This window comes from Anastrepha ludens, chromosome 4 (genome assembly GCF_028408465.1).
Source record: "Anastrepha ludens isolate Willacy chromosome 4, idAnaLude1.1, whole genome shotgun sequence".
NCBI lineage: Eukaryota > Metazoa > Arthropoda > Insecta > Diptera > Tephritidae > Anastrepha > Anastrepha ludens.
This window is the reverse complement of record NC_071500.1, coordinates 56,402,310-56,420,878: the sequence shown is the minus strand read 5'-3', so window position 1 is coordinate 56,420,878 and position 18,569 is coordinate 56,402,310. Positions and strand designations below refer to the sequence as shown.

The following is an 18,569-nucleotide window of genomic DNA, read 5'->3' as shown; positions in this document are numbered from 1 at the left end:
CCACACTGGTGCAGCGTCTTCCAAGCTGAGATCTACGCTATAGACCAAGCAGCAAAAACAATAAGACTGATGGACTTACCTCCAGCAAATCTCACCATTTTTGTTAATAGACAAGCAGGTATCAAGGCACTGGTCTCAACGCGCATCAATTCAAGATGTTTTAAAGAATGCAGAAGGTCGCTCTGGAGTGGAGGGAAATGAAATAACGGATGAGTGTGCAAGAATAGTCTCGGAGCTGAACCTTCAGCGAGTGGTAGAGGATATAAGCATTCCTTTAAACGAGTTAGACACTGCGATTGACCCGAGCGTAATCGTGGAAACCAACAGAATGTATCCTCTGGATACGAACTGCAGGGTTCCTAAAACGCTCTGACCAAAACTAAATCTTAAAAGGACAAAATGTCTACTTGGATTCAAGAAATCAACAGCCATCATCCTCACAGGGGTAAAACACCTCTTCTGTGAATGTCCTGCACTGCAGAGAAGCCGTGCCAAATATATTGGCGATTGTTTCTTTGATGACCTGGGAAATTACCTTTTTAAAAAGATCTAAGAAGTTTAAGCAACTTAGTTAGTGGAAGGAAATCAAATGCAGGTATCACAATGGGCCGTAGGGCCACCGAGTGTCTTGTCTTAAACAAGCACCCTGGCTAACGTTACCTAGTCTTATCATTAGGTAGAGTATACTCACGCTTCGGCCAAAGAAGATTTATTCTAGTGGCCATTAATTAAAGTCACTCTAACCTTATGTTATTTGAAAAATTTAGCTCAAGGAGGTCACCATGTTCAAAATTTCGAATAGTTAGTCGCTTTCTTCTCGTTCTATGTATCTATTACTTGGTGCGTAGAAAATCACATGGAATGCTATTGGAGGTTGAATTAGTTTTAAAGGTTGTTTTCGAAGATTTGGGGCTTTATTGTGAAAAAACGGTACAAAATATTTTATTCGAAGTATTGGCCATCGCTAGCTACAACTTTCGCCCATCTTTCGGGCAATTTCCGGATGCCGTTTCTCCAAAATTCTGGCCGCTGCTTGGCTATCCATGACTCAACCCATATTTTGGAAGCCTCGTACGAGGAGAACCGCTGGTCCGCCAAATCGAGACTCATATGCCGGAACAAATGATAATCGGAGGGAGCTATGTCTGGACTATACGGCGGGTGCGGTAACACTTCCCAGCCAAGCGTTCCAAGGTATTTTTTGACAGGTTGAGCAACATGCGGCCGAGCGTTGTCATGTTGCAAAATAACCTTGTCGTGCCTTTTTACCGTTTTCGGCCGTTTTTCTTTCAATGCCCGGCTTAAACGCATCAATTGCAGTCGGTAACGATCCCCCGTGATTGTTTCGCCCGGTTGGAGCAGCTCAAAATATACGACGCCGACCTGATCCCACCAAATGCAGAGCATGATTTTCTTGCCGTGAATATTCTACTTGGCCGTCGACGTTGATGCGTGGCCGGGCAAACCCCACGATTTTGTGCGTTTTGGGTTATCGTAGTGGATCCATTTTTCGTCGCCAGTCACCACCCGATGCAAAAAACCCTTCCGATTTTGTCGCTCGATCAGCAATTCGCACGTAAAAAGTCGCCGTTCGACGTCGCGCAGCTTCAACTCGTACGGGACCCAATGTCCCTGCTTTTGGATCATTCCCATCGCTTTTAGACGCTTGCAAACGGTTGATTTATCAACGCCCAATGATTCAGCAAGCTCTTCTTGGGTTTGGCACGAGTCCTCGTTTACCAATTCCCCCAATTCCGCGTCCTCGAACTTTTTGGGCTGGCCAAGACGCTCCTTGTCTTCGGTGTGAAAATCACCACTTTTGAATCGTCGAAACCAGTACTCACATGTTGAAATCGACGGAGTATGGTCTGGGTAGGCCTCCTGCAGCAATTCACGGGCTTGGGCTGTATTTTTTTTTCAAATTGAAGCAGAAAAGCAAAGCTTCCCGCAAATTGCGTTTCGACGGCACGAAAGTTGACATACTCGGAGCACGAAAACACTGCGTTGTTTATACTTCAGCGAAATGACAAATACTGATAAACAAAGCCTAGGGATGAGGCTTTGTCATGAATATATATTCAGTATTGCCAACGCGATAAAGTGATAAATAGCGCCATCTGTGTGTCACCTTTAAAACTAATTCAATATTATTTACTTATTTGTCTTTGAATGGATACATTCTTACAGACTATGTTAAGCTAATTTACAATAGTTTAGTAATTACTAAGAAAAAACGAGAATTGAAAAACAAATTTAAATCAGCACATGCCCTAGAAATCGAAGCATTCACCCCGATCAGATAATTTTAAAGGTTGCGTATCGTCGGAGGTTCTTATTAGGAATATTAAATTGAATATTACTTAAAAGGGAAGGACAATCAATTGTCCCAGAAATATTCGTATCATTTGAGCGTAAATGGGCACGATATAATAGATCGTCTGCTATTAATTGATTTTAAATCAATCAATAAACATCGAGAGCGGTTCGATGGTAAAGGTTTAGAAAAGTTTAAAGATCGCAGCGCAAAGCGAAGAAAAACTTTCTGAACTCTCTCAATCCGATTAAAAAGACCTACTTGGCACGGTATCCAAATAACAGTGGCAGAATACAATGTTTTCAGAGTGTTTGGGTTAGTAAATGCAGAACAATGCATGGACGGTGAAATTTAGCTTAGAGCCGAAAATAACGCCTAAGTCTTTAATTTCTTCAATGGTTTGTAAAGGTGAACCAGTAATAATATGATTTTGATTTGATGAATTGCTAAAGCCCTTCGAGCTCAAATTAATATTGTTTTAGAAATTCACGATGTAATTTCTATATAAGAGCTGGTTCAAACGGTTAAATTCCTTTAAATGACACTGAAATTTAGCGCAATGCACTGGGTCACCAGACCTTTTATACAGTTTGCAAAATTTGTTTTTTTAAGATTCTTTAGATGCCTAAGGTGTCTTACATACTTTCTTATGATAAATAGGAATGTGCCTTAAGCACAACTCAGAAACCTTAGTCTGAAAGAAATGAAAACAAGAGGTCACATCATTGTCATGGAAGGCATTATCCCAGTCAATACTTAATAAAATTTTGTTAAATATTGAGAAATCGCATGAGTTGTAGAACTCAACTCATCGGATACCTCAGAAAATTCATAAAATTCCAACTCAAGGGAAAGAGAAACTGATGAATATCATGTTTATGATATGGGAGAAATACCTTTTGACAAAGTGTAGTTGATCTTATCGAAAATAAACACTAATTTAGGATTATTAAGGCTATTATAAAAACCATTAATTTGTGATGAATCTATGCTTAAAACCCTATCAATGACATGAATTTCGGCTGAAGAATTTACGTTAGAAGCCGTAAAAGTAGCCGAGTTTCTAAGTGGGTACCAACTTAAGCGACATAAATTAAAATCACCGAGGACACAAAGATGACTGTCACCTCATATTTGATGCTAATGAAAAAACATTGTCAGCATGTGTAAAGTATAAACAATCCGGACTATTCGGCGGAATGTAAGATGCACACACATAAACCGTCCCAGATGAGCCATAAACACCTACTCGAAGCTGATCGATGAGTATGTCAGAATCTGTAAATGTTAAAAATGATGCCCGAAATTTTCTCCGAACAGCAATGAGAACACCACCTCTTCTGGAACATCCAGATTTGACAGGATCACGATCTTTACGGAAAACATTATACAAATTGAGGTCAAAAATTTCACAGTGGAAAAAGTTTTCATTCAGCCAAGATTCAACGAATACAAAAATATCAAAGTCTAAGAAAGAACTTTTCATATACATTTATATATATTCTGAAAATAAACTTTTAATCATTTATTACTAATGCTCGAGTTAGCTGCGGTAGTTACGGAACAGCAGCTGGAGTGACGTCTTTCTGAAAAAAGTAAATGGCCGAAGTTTTACATTCCAAGGCCATATATCCGCATTCGAAAGCTTGTCATAAAAATACTCAGATACGCCTCGCTTAAAGTTAATCTTCTTGAAATTCTTAACCGGGATATCGTTTTTGACTAGAATATAGCATGAAAGAAATTTGTGATCAATTTCTGCATGTTTCGCAACATAGTCGACAATATCGGCTACCGTGCCAGTGTTAGAGCATGACGATATGTGCAGCCACTTCATGTTAGGAACTACACTTAATTCATTATTTTGGTTTGAAGCGATAACTAAAGGTTGGTTAGCCTTTTTTCTATAAGCTCTAGTTACGGTTTTCCATTCACGTGTACAATTAGAGAGATCATTCGAGACATCAGTCACGGCTAATTGAGCTGGCACTTCCAGTTGATTGTGAATTTTCTAGCCAGCAGAGAAGTGGTGAATCCCAAGCGGCAATTTCCCAGCACTATAGTTCTGAAAATAAGATGCCTTGTCAACCATGTAGGTCGTGACTACTCTTATGTAGTTATTACAATTCATTCTACATTGAAAACTCGTATTTTCGGTATTAATTCTTGTTTTATTTTTTCTTATAATTTCCGGGAAGTTTCAAAACCAAATGTTCGTGCACTTTTTGTCCTCATCAGCTATACAGTTTGGTATGTATCTTTCATTTACTTGCGGAGCACATAGGCGGCGCTGTATGGGTAAGCGGAGTAAGCAGCGTAAGGTGAAGCGTAGGCGGCATAAGGAGCAGCAACATATGGGGAAGTGTAGGCGGCGGCATATGGCGAAGCAACCAATGGAGCAGAGTAGGCCAATGGTGCGACAACAGCGGGTTTGGGTTCGGCAGCAGCGAAGGCGAAGAGGGCCACGACTACGAGAGCGAACTGTTTGAGAAGGGAATTAACAAACAATTAATAAAGGATTATTACACTTATCATTATATATAAAACTAGTCGCACGTATGTACATACATATATAAAATTGAACGAATTTCAAAATTATCGAGTGTGAACTTTACTTACATATTTGAACATTTTGATTGTTGTTGATTGTTGTTTTACTGTAGTAGAGTAAAATTGAACTGGTGACAAATTCGTTTAACGCTTGAGTTTAAATACAATTTTTGGGTAATGGATGGGGTGGGCAAGTAGACAGAATTACTTGTCAGTAATGTGCCAGAAACGTACACAGCTAATGTGTGGCTTGGGAAATATTAGCATAAATTGCAAAAACGTAGTGCAATTGGAATAGCTGAAATATATAAAGCTACATGGAGATATTCATTTGCTATGCGTCGAATTAACTACTATCAATGAACAATATAGGTCAATAAACTATTAATATACTAGTATATATAATCTGTAAGTATTATATAAATGGATGTTGCTTTTGTGGTCTAACGTCTTCAGTTATGATATATGCATGTTTATATCTGTAAAGTCGATAGAAATATTATACGATCACCTGATATTAAATTCAAGTCTTACGTCGTTAACAGAAGTGCCACTACAAAATTTTAATTTCCCCTGCATTGTAATCAAACAAAAGTACATTGTGATGTAGTTGGACATGCCACGAGTTTTACAATGTGGCTAAAGCAGTAACTCTCAGTCCCATCTTTATTTTCTCTCACGATGGCATGAATTGTTTCAGAAACTCGTCTAAAGGCGGTATGGTTTGGTTTGCTAATTAATTGCTTTATTTTACAAAAAAAAAAAACAAAGCATTAATACATTATGTTTCGACTTGACTTTAGCAAAATTTCAAAAAAAATTAATAATTGTACAAGTTATCTCTCTTTGTGTGGAGCCCGTTTCTCCAGAAGTCCATTGGGGGGATCATCACAAGTCCTTGGAGATTCATCTAAAATCAATCTGACAAGAGAAATTAGTTTTATTAATAGATTGAAGCCTGATTGAAGCTTTTTTCAAAATTAATAGTATGGCGGCCTCAGGAAATATTTTTCAGGTTTTCGATAAAAACACCGACAATTAATTGTTTCAAGAAAAATCTAAATTTTTGAAAAAAATCCTTCGATCAGACACGAGTTTTTTATGTTTTTCGAAAGCAGTATCAATTTTATTGAAATCTACCCAGCAGTTTTTAAGTTACACTGATCACCAGTTCAAAACACATAGTATTGAGAAAAACGCATTTAAAGTTTTGCTATCGCGCGAGGAGGGCCCGAGCGCCCTTTGTTAATTGTTGAATAACTCGAAAATTATTTGTCAGATTGAAATTAAATTTTCACACAATATTTTTAAGATATTATACTTTAATAAAATGCAAAAAAATTAAGTTTTTGAAAATTCTGACTAACCCTAACCCTTGAATAAAAATTTTAACAAAACGTAGGCATGCCAAATGGACAAATGTTTGAGCAAAAGTTGTGAGGAATGGAATCTTCAATGTTGACTTAAAGTATGCATTTACCTTCTGCTCAAATATGAACGAGACGTTATCAATAAAACGGTCCGCGGATGACATATGGCAAAAATAAATTTTTTGTTTTTTGGTAGGACTGTTATAAGCTTACATGGCAAATTTCAGCGTGATATGTCACATAGTTTGTTTTCTGTGCTACTGTAAACAAGTCAAGCTCGAGTGTGTTCTTCGAATTCTCTCTTATGACTTCAATTGTCTCAAAATGTTTTCCACAGAGCGGCAACTTGAGCTTGGGAAACAGGAAAAAGTCACATGGAGCCATATCAGGCGAATACGGTGCTTGCGGAACGATATTAACATTATTTTTGTTCAAATAATCGCGAACAAAACGTGATGTGTGAGCTGGTGCATTATCGTGATGCAAGAACCATGACTTGTTGTTCCACAATTCCTTCCTTTTAAGACGAATGTTCTCGCGCAAACCCTTTAAAACGTCTAAATAATATTCAGCGTAACCGATTTTGCGATTTGTGCGATTTTCAAGCACAATTTCCTTTACTTTTCCGATGTTTTCGTCGTTTACTGATGTTGCTGGACGGTCGTTCATGAGGCAAGTTTTCAACCGATGTACGGCCCTCTTTGAACGATCTGTACCACTGGAAAACACGTGCACGCGATAGAGCAGAGTCCCCATAGGTTGTCTGCAACATTTTTAACGAGAGAAACGAGACGTTATCAATAAAACGGTCCGCGGATGACATATGGCAAACATAAATTTTTTGTTTTTTGGTAGGACTGTTATAAGCTTACATGGCAAATTTCAGCGCGATATGTCACATAGTTTCTTTTCTGTGCTACTGTAAACAAGTCAAGCTCGAGTGTGTTCTTCGAATTCTCTTTTATGACTTCAAAATGTTTTCCACGGAGCGGCAACTTGAGCTTGGGAAACAGGAAAAAGTCACATGGAGTCATATCAGGCGAATACGGTGCTTGCGGAACGATATTAACATTATTTTTGTTCAAATAATCGCGAACAAGACGTGATGTGTGAGCTGGTGCATTATCGTGATGCAAGAACCAAGACTTGTTGTCCCAAAATTCCTTCCTTTTAAGACGAATGTTCTCGCGCAAACGCTTTAAAACGTCTAAATAATATTCAGCGTTAACCGATCGGCCTTGCGGAAGGAACTCCGAGTGCACCACACCTTCGTAATCGAAAAAAACAGTCAGCATAACCTTAATTTTTGAGCGACTTTGGCGTGGTTTTTTGGGTTGATGTAAGGCCCTCTTTGAACGATTTATACCAGTGGGAAACACGTGCACGCGATTGAGCAGAGTCCCCATAGGTTGTCTGCAACATTTTTAAGGCGTCTGAAGCCGAAATTTTGTTGGAATAACAAAATTTCAAACAAATTCTTTGTTCAACTTGAATTTCCATCGTTAAATTCGAAAAACACACTCGAGCTTGACTTGTTTACAGTAGCACAGAAAACAAACTATGTGACATATCACGCTGAAATTTGCCATGTAAGCTTATAACAGTCCTACCAAAAAACAAAAAATTTATTTTTGCCATATGTCATCCGCGGACCGTTTTATTGATAACGTCTCCTTCATATTTGAGCAGAAGGTATATATATATAATATATAACTTTGGAAAGGCAAATCATTTTAAAGGCTCTTTTATTGTTATATTGTCATTATGAGTTCAAAGCAGTTTAGTCGCTGACAAACATTCAAAGTTCAGCAACTACGATCCTCGATATGAATCTATATTGTGATTGTACCTAGTTTTCAGCTAAAAGCTTATAAAACATGTAGTACGTAAAACCAGAATGAAGAAAGTACTGAGGTATTCCGATAAATATAGAAAATGATTGATTATCTTATCTACAGAATTCCAGTTCGTCGAATATGTTTTAGCCCCGACAAGTCTTTGTCAGCAAAGAATTGAAATTTTTGAAAATTTGCATACTCTACACTTTCGTAATTCGAGACTCATTCGTACAACAAGCACTCTTTCGCCTCTCGTAGATTGTGGGATGGTAGATTTTCTAGGCTGCAGTATTCATTATGTGGTTGTCAAACATTTTGCTGTAACTTATTTTTTGAAGTGAAAGTTCTTTACGCGCGTCAGAGTATAATTTCAAGGCCGCGACACACGAGCTGGCGTTACGAAAAGCCGTCACGAAATGTATAAGCCTACGGCATACAAGCTATCTTTCTACGCTTTGTGCGGTGTTTCGTAGTCTCCCCACTCTGTGTATACGTATTACAGAGTACACACAGACAATATATATACACTAATACTATGCCATATACTGCAGCCTACGGCCTATGTCATATGGTGACATCCGTATACACGCGCATGCACGTGATATCAAAGGGGCGAGGAGACGTGGACGCCTAGACACGTAGAAAACGACGCAGATTCGTGTAGTCCACGTGTTCATCAAAATTATTATTAAATAATATTTAATATTTAAATATATATTCAGTGAAAGTGAAGTTAAAATTTGCTAATTAATTTCCAGTTAGAACAGGTATAAATTTTTATAAATAAATTATGTCAAATTTAGTATCTATACGAAGAAATTAAATATCAGTATATTGTGATTATGAAAGATCTATCTTACACAGTTCGCAGGTACTGTTGAGGAAAAACTGCTGTGCATTACTAAACCCGATTTGACATCACTAATTTGAATATTTGCAAGTATAATTTGTATAGTCAACATCAAATGCAGCTAAAGCAGAAGATGTCGGTTATATTTGTATTTCTGTGTGCCGTGCGATAAATGGACAAAACATAGTAATTGTGGGTGTCTACGTAACTCCGAATTCACATATAAACGACATTATCGCATATTTACATGGTTTGTTATTAAGATACACTCGTGATGGTGGTAAACTTCTTCCTCAACGCAACGATCTGAAACCTCTCATATTAACTGGAGATTTCAATGTAAATTTTGCATCAGACACTTCCTTGAAATTAATGGAAATTTTAAAACATCAACTGAATTTACAAATTAGTAATGTCCGCTATATTTCAACAACAAAATCAGGAATATCGATAGATGCCGTATTTTCTCACTATATCGACACAATCGAGTCAAGAACATATATGTACATCCTATTTCAGTTACCACAAACCTATTATGTCCACTGCTGCTATTGCACCATCAATACAAAATGTACAGGCTCTTGAAGCACCGACTAATGTACAAATTTCAGAAATAAATGAATCCATTATTATTGTATATAGTTTTATAAGAAATAATTTAAATTTAATCCAGAAATTAAGAAATTTCACTTCAAATATGCGTGCATAGTGCGGCTGGCCTTTTTTTATTCGGACGGTGGTTAACGGACTGGGTAAGTTGGAGACTATAGGCTGTAATATGATGAAAGGAATTCAGAAAGTGTGGCCAATACAAGACCGTTAACCGGCTCTCAGTGAAATTGAAAGAATCAGCTGATTGACTGATTTCACTGGAGTCATGACAGCGTTTTATTTACGAAAAACTGAGATTGTGTTGGTAATATACGATAAAAATCAGGACAGTCCTCACTCAAGTTACCGTCTGAACAACGACTGATGAATATGGCTAGCAAATCACCTCCGTGACGTGGCAGCCGAAGTTTGCTCACTGTTTGCTTTTTCACCATGACATGGCAAACAAAGTTGTTAGCACAATTTTGTTTTTCACCATAGTAATTTTGGATAGCAGATTATCATGGAAGCACAATATATTGGAGAGGAAGAAAAAGGCCAATAACTCACTATATGCACGAAAAAGAATCCTCGGAGGGGCATGCGGTCTATCTCCTTCAATAATGTATTGGTGCTACTCAGCTCTTGTAAAGTCAATATTACTCTATAGTGTTCTAGGTGCACACAAAACACCTATGGAAAGTATTCAACGTCTTGGTGCACTCTGCACAGCAGGGGCAATTTAAACTACTCCTACGGCAACACTTGAAAGAATACTCAACCTACCACCGATTGGCATTGCGGCAGAAGATCTAGCAGCGAGATCTTCCGTAAGACTGAACGCAACGGTTGAATTTACCTGTAAAATATTCGATCATAGCTCAATAGGTATGAGTTATAGAACCAATATGGACTATACGACTCCGAAATACAATTGCGTGAGGAGATTCCGAACAACAATAGACAAAGAGGGGTGGAAAAGAGGTATGAAACTTAGCCCCAATACGATTATCTTATTTACCGTCGGCTCGAAAATGATGGACGGAGTAGGTGGCATTTATTGCGCAGAGCTGAAAATCAGGCGGGCAATTAAGGACCCTGACCATTACAGTATTTTTCTAGCACAAGCCTTTGCGATAGGAAAGGCTGCAGAAATGGCACTATCAAGGACATCAAGCAACTCCAACATAAATACTTACGTTGACAGTCAGGCGGCAATAAAGGTAATAAACTCATATGAAATTTCATCTAAAAACGTTCTTAGGACCGGGAAAGCCATAGAAAGACTGGCCGTAGACAGACGGTTATACATCTATTGGATACCTGGACGTAAGGGCATTGCAGGAAACGAAATTGTAGATGAGATTAGAGCTTCAGAGCTTACTTAGATTCGCAAAAGACGCAGGCATATTACAAGGAGTATACTACAAGGAAACGTAAGGGTCAAGCTCCATCTGGTACCACTAAGGGCCAATAGGTCTATGTGATGGCTTTAAGCCAGCCAGGTCAACCTAACCTAATCTACCGAGAACTTGCCCCAACACAAGGATTAAAAAGTTAATTGAAGGAGATAATAAAATAGAGATTTTCCTCCAATTATTGAACTGAATATAGAAGTAATGCTTCAAAAAATTAAGCAATTCACTTCAGACTGGTGTGATTCACTCTCATACGTCGTTCGATAAATTCATTTCCTTTCATAAAACTAAATTATTATTCCCAGCACGTTTGCAATTTGAGGATTTATACGATACATTCGAAGCAAACACTAAAACAACATTTCATAAATGAATATTTAAGATACAAACTTATGCCAAAATATGCACGTAAATATATTTGAATATCTGCATCCAATTCAGAAATAGATGTTCGCACGTGAGGCTACTCAACGGCAATACCAATTCGGAAGCTCGAACTATTTATACTGCCTGACCTTTCACAACTCAACAGCTGTGCATGTTAGTTTGCATGTATGTAAATTTGTGCAAACATAACTAGATATGTATACATATGCGCGCATATGGGTGTCGTCTGTGTGAGTAAATTTATAAACCAATTTGTTTTTGGCCGTCATAATTGTGTTATTGCATGATTAGAGAGTTGAAGAACAATAACACAGAATCTACAGAATGATTTTAAATACACAAAAATGTTACAAAGGTATGACTGGATTGTTATTATGAGTCTATGAACACGAATGAGCACAAATATCAAGACCAAAATAGCAAACGAGAAAAAAATGTGTTAAAAAACAAACAAAAACTTAACAATTGGATGAAAATAACCCAAAGCTATGTGAGCGAATTAGTATGCTGTGTAGCGCGTCACTGCTTGGCACAAACCCATAATAACTACTGTATGCTTACAAATACACACATAAATAACCACATACAGATGTGAACAACTAAATGGAGCTAAGAATTTATTGTGTGGACTTTCCGTAATTGTGCTGAATTGCTTTGAATTTCAAAAGTGGGAGCCGATGACCATATACAGTCACTCATAGCTTATTTGATCCAAATTTTGATCGAAATTTTTTGTAAAATAATAAATAAAGTACCTGCATACCCTGTTTATTCATTATCGCAATATAGTATGAAATATAGAAAACTTTACTTTACAGAAAAAATCGTTTTTGAATCAAATGAAGTGTGCGTTTGAGGCTGTAGTTTGGCGCTCTTACATTGGAGTTGAGTTAATCTCCCCATGGCACAAATTTTCAATCATTTGCATAGTTTTTCTCTTTCCGAAAGTACAGCTGCAACTAGAAGATGCGTCGCAACGCTAGTTGGTTTCATTCGATATTGAAATTGCGATTTTTTTTGTTTTGATTCGATTAAGGGGGCAAAAATAATAAATCTTTCGATGGGCTGACTAATTTTGATTTACGAGTATTTATCAGTTCTATGCAAAAACGTGGAACATTATTGCTGAACATTTTTACCTTTTAATTCCTCAATAAATGGGTATTTTTTGTCTCTTTTATGGAAACGGAACAAAATTACTTATAACGGTGGGTCATATCGGGTTAAATTGTATCCATAAAATTCTACAATAAGTCTCTTAGCACAAAACGTTCAAAACTCAACTTAGGCGGCAGAAATAGGTCAAAACGGGATACGTGTACGCTAATATATCATAAGTATGAATAGTGAAATTTCACAAAGAACATTTTTCAATACTTTCTCATGTGAATAAAGAAATACAACTCCATGGCTTTGATTTTCTGAATATGCTCTACTAAATACACAATACCAGTACAAAATTTTGATTTTGTTGTGTAAGTATTTTTACTTTGAATTATAAGGAATGTAATTATTGGTCTTAAAGAAAAAAAAATACATTTTTTATATAAAATTGTTATCCGTACATTCCAATAAAAATTTTAAAAGAATTGAAAAATTTCAAAGATTTATTTATTTTGCCCAAATAAAAGCTTGGAATTTTTCCTTTAAGAACTTTTTCTGATTGCATTATGCCGGCAAAACACGGTGGAATTAATCTGTACGTAAATTTACAACACACAAATTGATATATATTTTCTAGCAAAAATTCCTCTACAAAAAATAACCTAAATTGATAAAAATTGCCTATGATAAAATATTTAATAACCTGTTTCCAAAGAGATGCAAAGTTGGCTCTATTTAGTTGTCCGTAGCTAGAAATAGATATAGGTACATAGTGTTTGGCTAACTAATGCGCCACCATCAATGCCATCCTCTACACGCAATGTGCTTGATGGGCACGGACGTGTCATGGATACCCAAGAATGTTGCAAAAAAAATGGTTGAAAAAAATACTAAAAGAGAGAAAACCATTTAGTTGCAGACATACATAAATTTTTTCGCCCCTTTTTTTTTTGTTTTGCTAGTGACAGTAATGAGCACTTAACGCAGCCATTATCGCACAGCTTGCTACCGAGCAGCAGGTGAAGTAATAGCCTTTGGGCTGTAAAGCCTATTTTTACGCACATCTGTGGCAGTTGGTGGTTGTTGTTCAGAAGCTGCTGACGAATTAAAGAATTTTTATATAAAACCGCAATTCGCACACATTTAATTAACCAGTATTATTTGTACTAAGCTACTTACGTGTGTATGCGAGATACAACGCAACAAATTCAAATTCAAATTTTCAGAACATGTTAAAATACGTAGGCGATATAAATTTAAATAGCAAAGGATCCGTGCATTATTTAAATTTTTATATTTCTCTCTTTTCTTTAGCTTACTTTCTGCTGTTTCGGGCTTTTCGCTGTTGCTGCAGGTAAGCCTAGTATTATTGCGCCTTTGGCTCCCTACTCAACATCACTGGTGGCAGCACCGATTACAGCGGCCTACACTGTGCCTTTTATTGCTCCTTATGCTTCTGGCTACTCACCCTATACTTCCTACTCACCGTACTCGCCTTATTCACCTTACTATGCTGCATATACTACATACCCTTATGGGTCGGTATTGCTCAGGAAATGAGGTATAAAGGTGACTACCATGGACCATATTTTATCTCACTTTTGTATGCAGCTAAATTGAGTTTTGAAATAAATATCTAAACGAAAGTTTATTTTATTTGGTTTCTATTTCTTGTGAATTCGTATTACATATTTGCTGGATCACAAAAAAACTTAGAAGGACTATTAAGTTGTTCCGCCATCGTAGCCGAATAGATTGGTGCGTGACTACCATTCGGAGGTACACAGGCGCAAACTTCAGTGCATGAAACACCAAATGATAGAACTTTTTTTCTAAAAGCGGTAGCGTGTCGGCAGGCAATGGCAAATTTCCAAATGTACTTCTGTTTTCGGAGTCGGCTGAAAACTGAAGATCCCTTCATTTGCAGAAAATGGCAAGACGCATACTACAAATAAGAGGAGGGGCTCGGCCAAACACACAGGCAAGGGCATAAGCGCCAATTATTTATTCAAAAATTTATTATGTCTACGAAAAACAAATTCTTACATATATGTATATAAGTATTATAGTGTGTTTTTCTTCCCTTTTACTTTGATTTCGCTGCATGACGGCAAAATTTTAATCCCAGCACAGTTTCAGGTTTAAGTCCTGAAGCTAAGTACGAACACCACAGCACAATTGTATGTAATGATACGCCAATCCATGTACTCGAAAAGTGCAACCTCACTGAGAGCGAAAAATGGTCACATAAGCAAATAAAAAGCAGAACTACCAGTTTGCAAATAAAATCATTTAAAATGCGTGTACTTGAACCACTCTGTATATACAGTGTGTTGAAAAGAAAAATCTTTTTTTTTTGTTTAAAGAGAATCGTGACTGTGATTCAGATTTCATTAGATCATGGGGATTTTCGTCGGCCAAAATATGTGTAGTGTGAAAATTTTAACTCGATTTCGTGTGAGCTGAGCATCATCAGTAAAAAAGATATTGGCATGAAATCGGGAGCACTCAGCATCATCCAAACACCCAAAAAGGAAGTACGGGTCAATTATATAAAGTAAATCAAAATTCTGAAACATTTTGTTTGTTTTGTAAATTATAAACCTTATAATTGCACCTGGAATTGTTAATTTATGGTTAAAAAAATTTATTGCTCGGTTATAAATGTGAATATGTACGTTGCCTTTTAACAGGGCGTTAACGTTATGAGCCGTAACTCGTTATTTTTATTAAAAAATTTGGTAATCTTTAGCACAAACTTACATACAATATTTTCACTTCCAAGCTTTATTTATTTATTTTTTCAGTATGTGGAAAACTTCATCCCGCCCAAAAATTGGAATTAATAGCGAAAAATTTCGAGCGATGATCTGTTATGATTTTTACCGTCGATTTTCGACTGATATACTTACTTCGTCTTTTGACGTTGAAGCCACTTCACCACTGGAAAACGCTGGTACAACGAGTTCCAACGTGGCCGTGATTCTTGTGTGATGGGTGTCCAAAAACGCGTGTTATGGCAGCAGAAGTGATTTGGGACCTAATGATGTTTTTTTGTTCTCGAACTCCTGAAAAAACTGTTGAAACCTTTAAACAGCTCGTTTTAGAGGTATCCACTTTTAAGTGGAAAAAGAGCTTTGGAAATTAGTTCAAGCGAATGCAGAAATGAATGTATGAGCATTCAAGGAAAATATATATAAAAGCAAAACATTTTGATTATTATTTTACTGTGTTTTTATTATTGAAACATAGAAAAAAGCTAAAGTTGAAAAACATTTTTTTGTTTTGTCGAATCCACTTCTAGGAAACTAACTTTACGGATTCTTATATATAAAGAACAACGAAAATGTAATTATACTCGTATATATAAAAAAACTAAAATTAATTTATCACCTGCTAATATTGAAATATATAAGTAAGTTACTCCTCTTGACCTGAAAAGTATTAAACTTTCAATTAAAATTGTAAATACTGCTTTAAATTTGGAAGAGATTTTTCCCCATTCAACTTCGAGGTTGCCTGTCAATGCGAGTGTTGTGCTTTATTTTGTTTGAGTGGATATCAGTGCTTAAATTAATAAAATAATTTGCATTTTAAGTGCCTTTACATAAAAGCTTTGTGCGTTTATCATTAATCATTCGAGGCATTTCATTTATTGTTAAATTATTGTATACATAATCATAGAACTTAAGAACGAAATTTATTAAGAATATAATAGCACATTGTATATAGTTATGTATATGCATGTATGTGCTTGTAGATATTAAATATATACAGGGTCCTGCACTCGAAGTGTAACCCATTAAAAAGGCCATAAACTTAGTTTGCAAAATTACTTGTATTCTATTCAAAGTAAAAAATGTGTGAAAATAATACAAAATTAAGCATCTGTTTACTTTAACCACCTTTTGCCATGACTATGGCCTTTAGACGGTTCAGAAACGAATCGCAAGCTGTCCGAATGTGACTTGCAGGTATTTTGGCCTGCTCGCGAACAATGGCTTTTTCAGCCCCTCGATACTAGTGAATCTTTTAGCTCGGACCTTGCTCTCCAAAATGACCCAAAGAGAATAATTCATCGGATTCACGTATGGTGAATTTGAGAGCCATTGTGTGGACGTTATGAAATTCGGATCGTTGTGTTTTAGCCATTCTTGGTTCACTCCAGCTTTGCGAGACGGTGCCGAGTCTTGTTGAAACGTGCATAGTCTACCACTGAAATATTTGTCTACCCACGGCTTCAAAGCAACCTCCAGAATACTTTTCCTATAATATTTCGTATTTACCTTGACGCCAGGCTGGATGAAAACGATTGGGGAGCGCCCATCTGCGGTTACAGGTGCCCAAGCCATTATCTGTGCCGGGCGCTGCCTCCTGGTGGCCAATCGATGACTCAAATTCTCGTAGTAACGGTCGGTCAAATAAAACCTATTTAAGGTGCTTGAGCTCACGAACAATCGCTGTTTATAATTTTCCGTTTCCATGCCAATGCATCTGCTGCGCGAGCGGTTTGAAGTTGGTTACACTTCGAGTGTCGGACCCTATATGTATATTAAGAATATTCGCAAATATTATTGTAGTTTAAGTAAAAAGTTCCGAAGGTTCTCGGCTACATGCACTTAGTGAGTCATATCTCACGATGTAATCGTATGTAAGTACAGCGCTCCAAAATAGAATTAAAAGAAGATAAAATAGTGCAAAGATTTCAGAGATGTGGGCAATATCATACCGTTAACCGACTCTCAGTGAGCTTGAAATAATCAACTGATTGGCTGGCGTCACATGACGGCGGTTTGTTTACCAAAAAAATGAGATTGTGTGGATGATATGCGAGAAAAAGCAACACAGCCATTGACTTCGTTCGTTGTCGTCTAAACTGCGACTATCGGACGAGTGTAAGATAACATGTGAATGACCCACGTCATCGGGTACTCGACAGCCGAAGTTACTCTTAACATTTTGTTTTTCACCCAAAACTAGGTAATCTATCATAGTATTATTATTGATTCAGTACCACTACAACTAAAATGAGTAATTGGAGAATGTGCGCAAAAAAATTGTGTGCTGTTTGTGGGTCCAATATAATCGTAGTATTGAGTGCAATGGAAAAACGGTGAGAACTTTTTACTTCATCTAATATTTACATCAAAGTTATGATGGCGCGCTTTTGCAATGATTAAATGGTCCTTAATTCATCAATTTCAATATTTATTAAGCAACATACTTAGAGACGCACAAACTCGCACTCAACTTTGCAAATAATTAGCTCTTTATCAGATAAATCCATATTATACGCAAGGGCAATTACGTGATGTATATTATGTGATGAGTTGTATGACTACATAAATGCATAACTTTTCTTTAGTATGGCTCTTCTTACAATAGACTGGCAACTTGGTATAATATGGTTATTTAAGCACATAATTTCCTTTTTAAGGTATTAAAAAAAGAATTTAATTGATTTAAAGATTACACCCAATTAATTGAAGTTGTGCAAGTAACTACTTTGGTGAGTGGATAGAATAAACAACAGATACATTTCTATACCAAATTACTCTTTTTTTAAGGTATGTGGGATAGATTGCTTTTAAAAATGCTCATTTTTTACTCTTAAGCCAATAATTTAATTAAATGCTCCCTTATATAAGGCAAACACAAAAATTCAATACTTTATAGAAAATCACCAAATTTGGTGGAAATTAATTGAATTTAACTCTCATGCAAATAATATTTTCATATCAAACAACAACTCAGTTATGATATGTTCTCTTTAAAATATCTACAATAAATGTATTAAATAAAAAATCCAGGTATACAGGTATATACAAGGTGAAGTCCAGAATAAACAAGGCTGAGCTAAAATAGAAACGACAGGAGTTTTGTTCTGATAACTTCGATTCGATTTAATCAAAATAGTCACCTCTGGGCTCGATACACTGTTTTGCGCTATCTAAAAGCTTTTCGAAAGAGTGGTTTAGGTCATTGACCGGAGTGTCCTTCGGGATGGCGGTATAATCCTTTTGGATGGTCTCTACGGAGGCAAAACGTTTTCCTTTTATGGCCAAACGCAATTTTCTGAATAGGTAGAAGTCACTGGGAGCCATATCAGGTGAATACGGTGAGTGATTGATGGTTAAAATGCGATTT

General features: G+C 36.7%; 1 protein-coding gene across 2 annotated transcripts in view; it reads right to left on the bottom strand.

The window, feature by feature from the left end:
- Positions 1–4,472: 4,472 nt before the first annotated feature.
- Positions 4,473–18,569, bottom strand: part of LOC128862423 (uncharacterized) — a 55,524-nt gene continuing 41,427 nt past the window's right edge. Inside the window, exons 2-3 of one of the 2 annotated variants that reach the window (XR_008454480.1) lie at positions 4,934–5,162; positions 4,473–4,795 (exon numbers count right to left, since the gene is read on the bottom strand). Coding sequence is in view for 1 of the 2 variants with exons in the window: in XM_054101031.1 (XP_053957006.1) it covers positions 4,580–4,795; positions 4,934–4,945 (228 nt within the window). In the remaining variant the exon portion in view is untranslated. Of the gene's footprint in view, positions 4,796–4,933; positions 5,163–18,569 lie in introns of those variants that run through there. The other variant, XM_054101031.1, reaches the window with a different exon arrangement.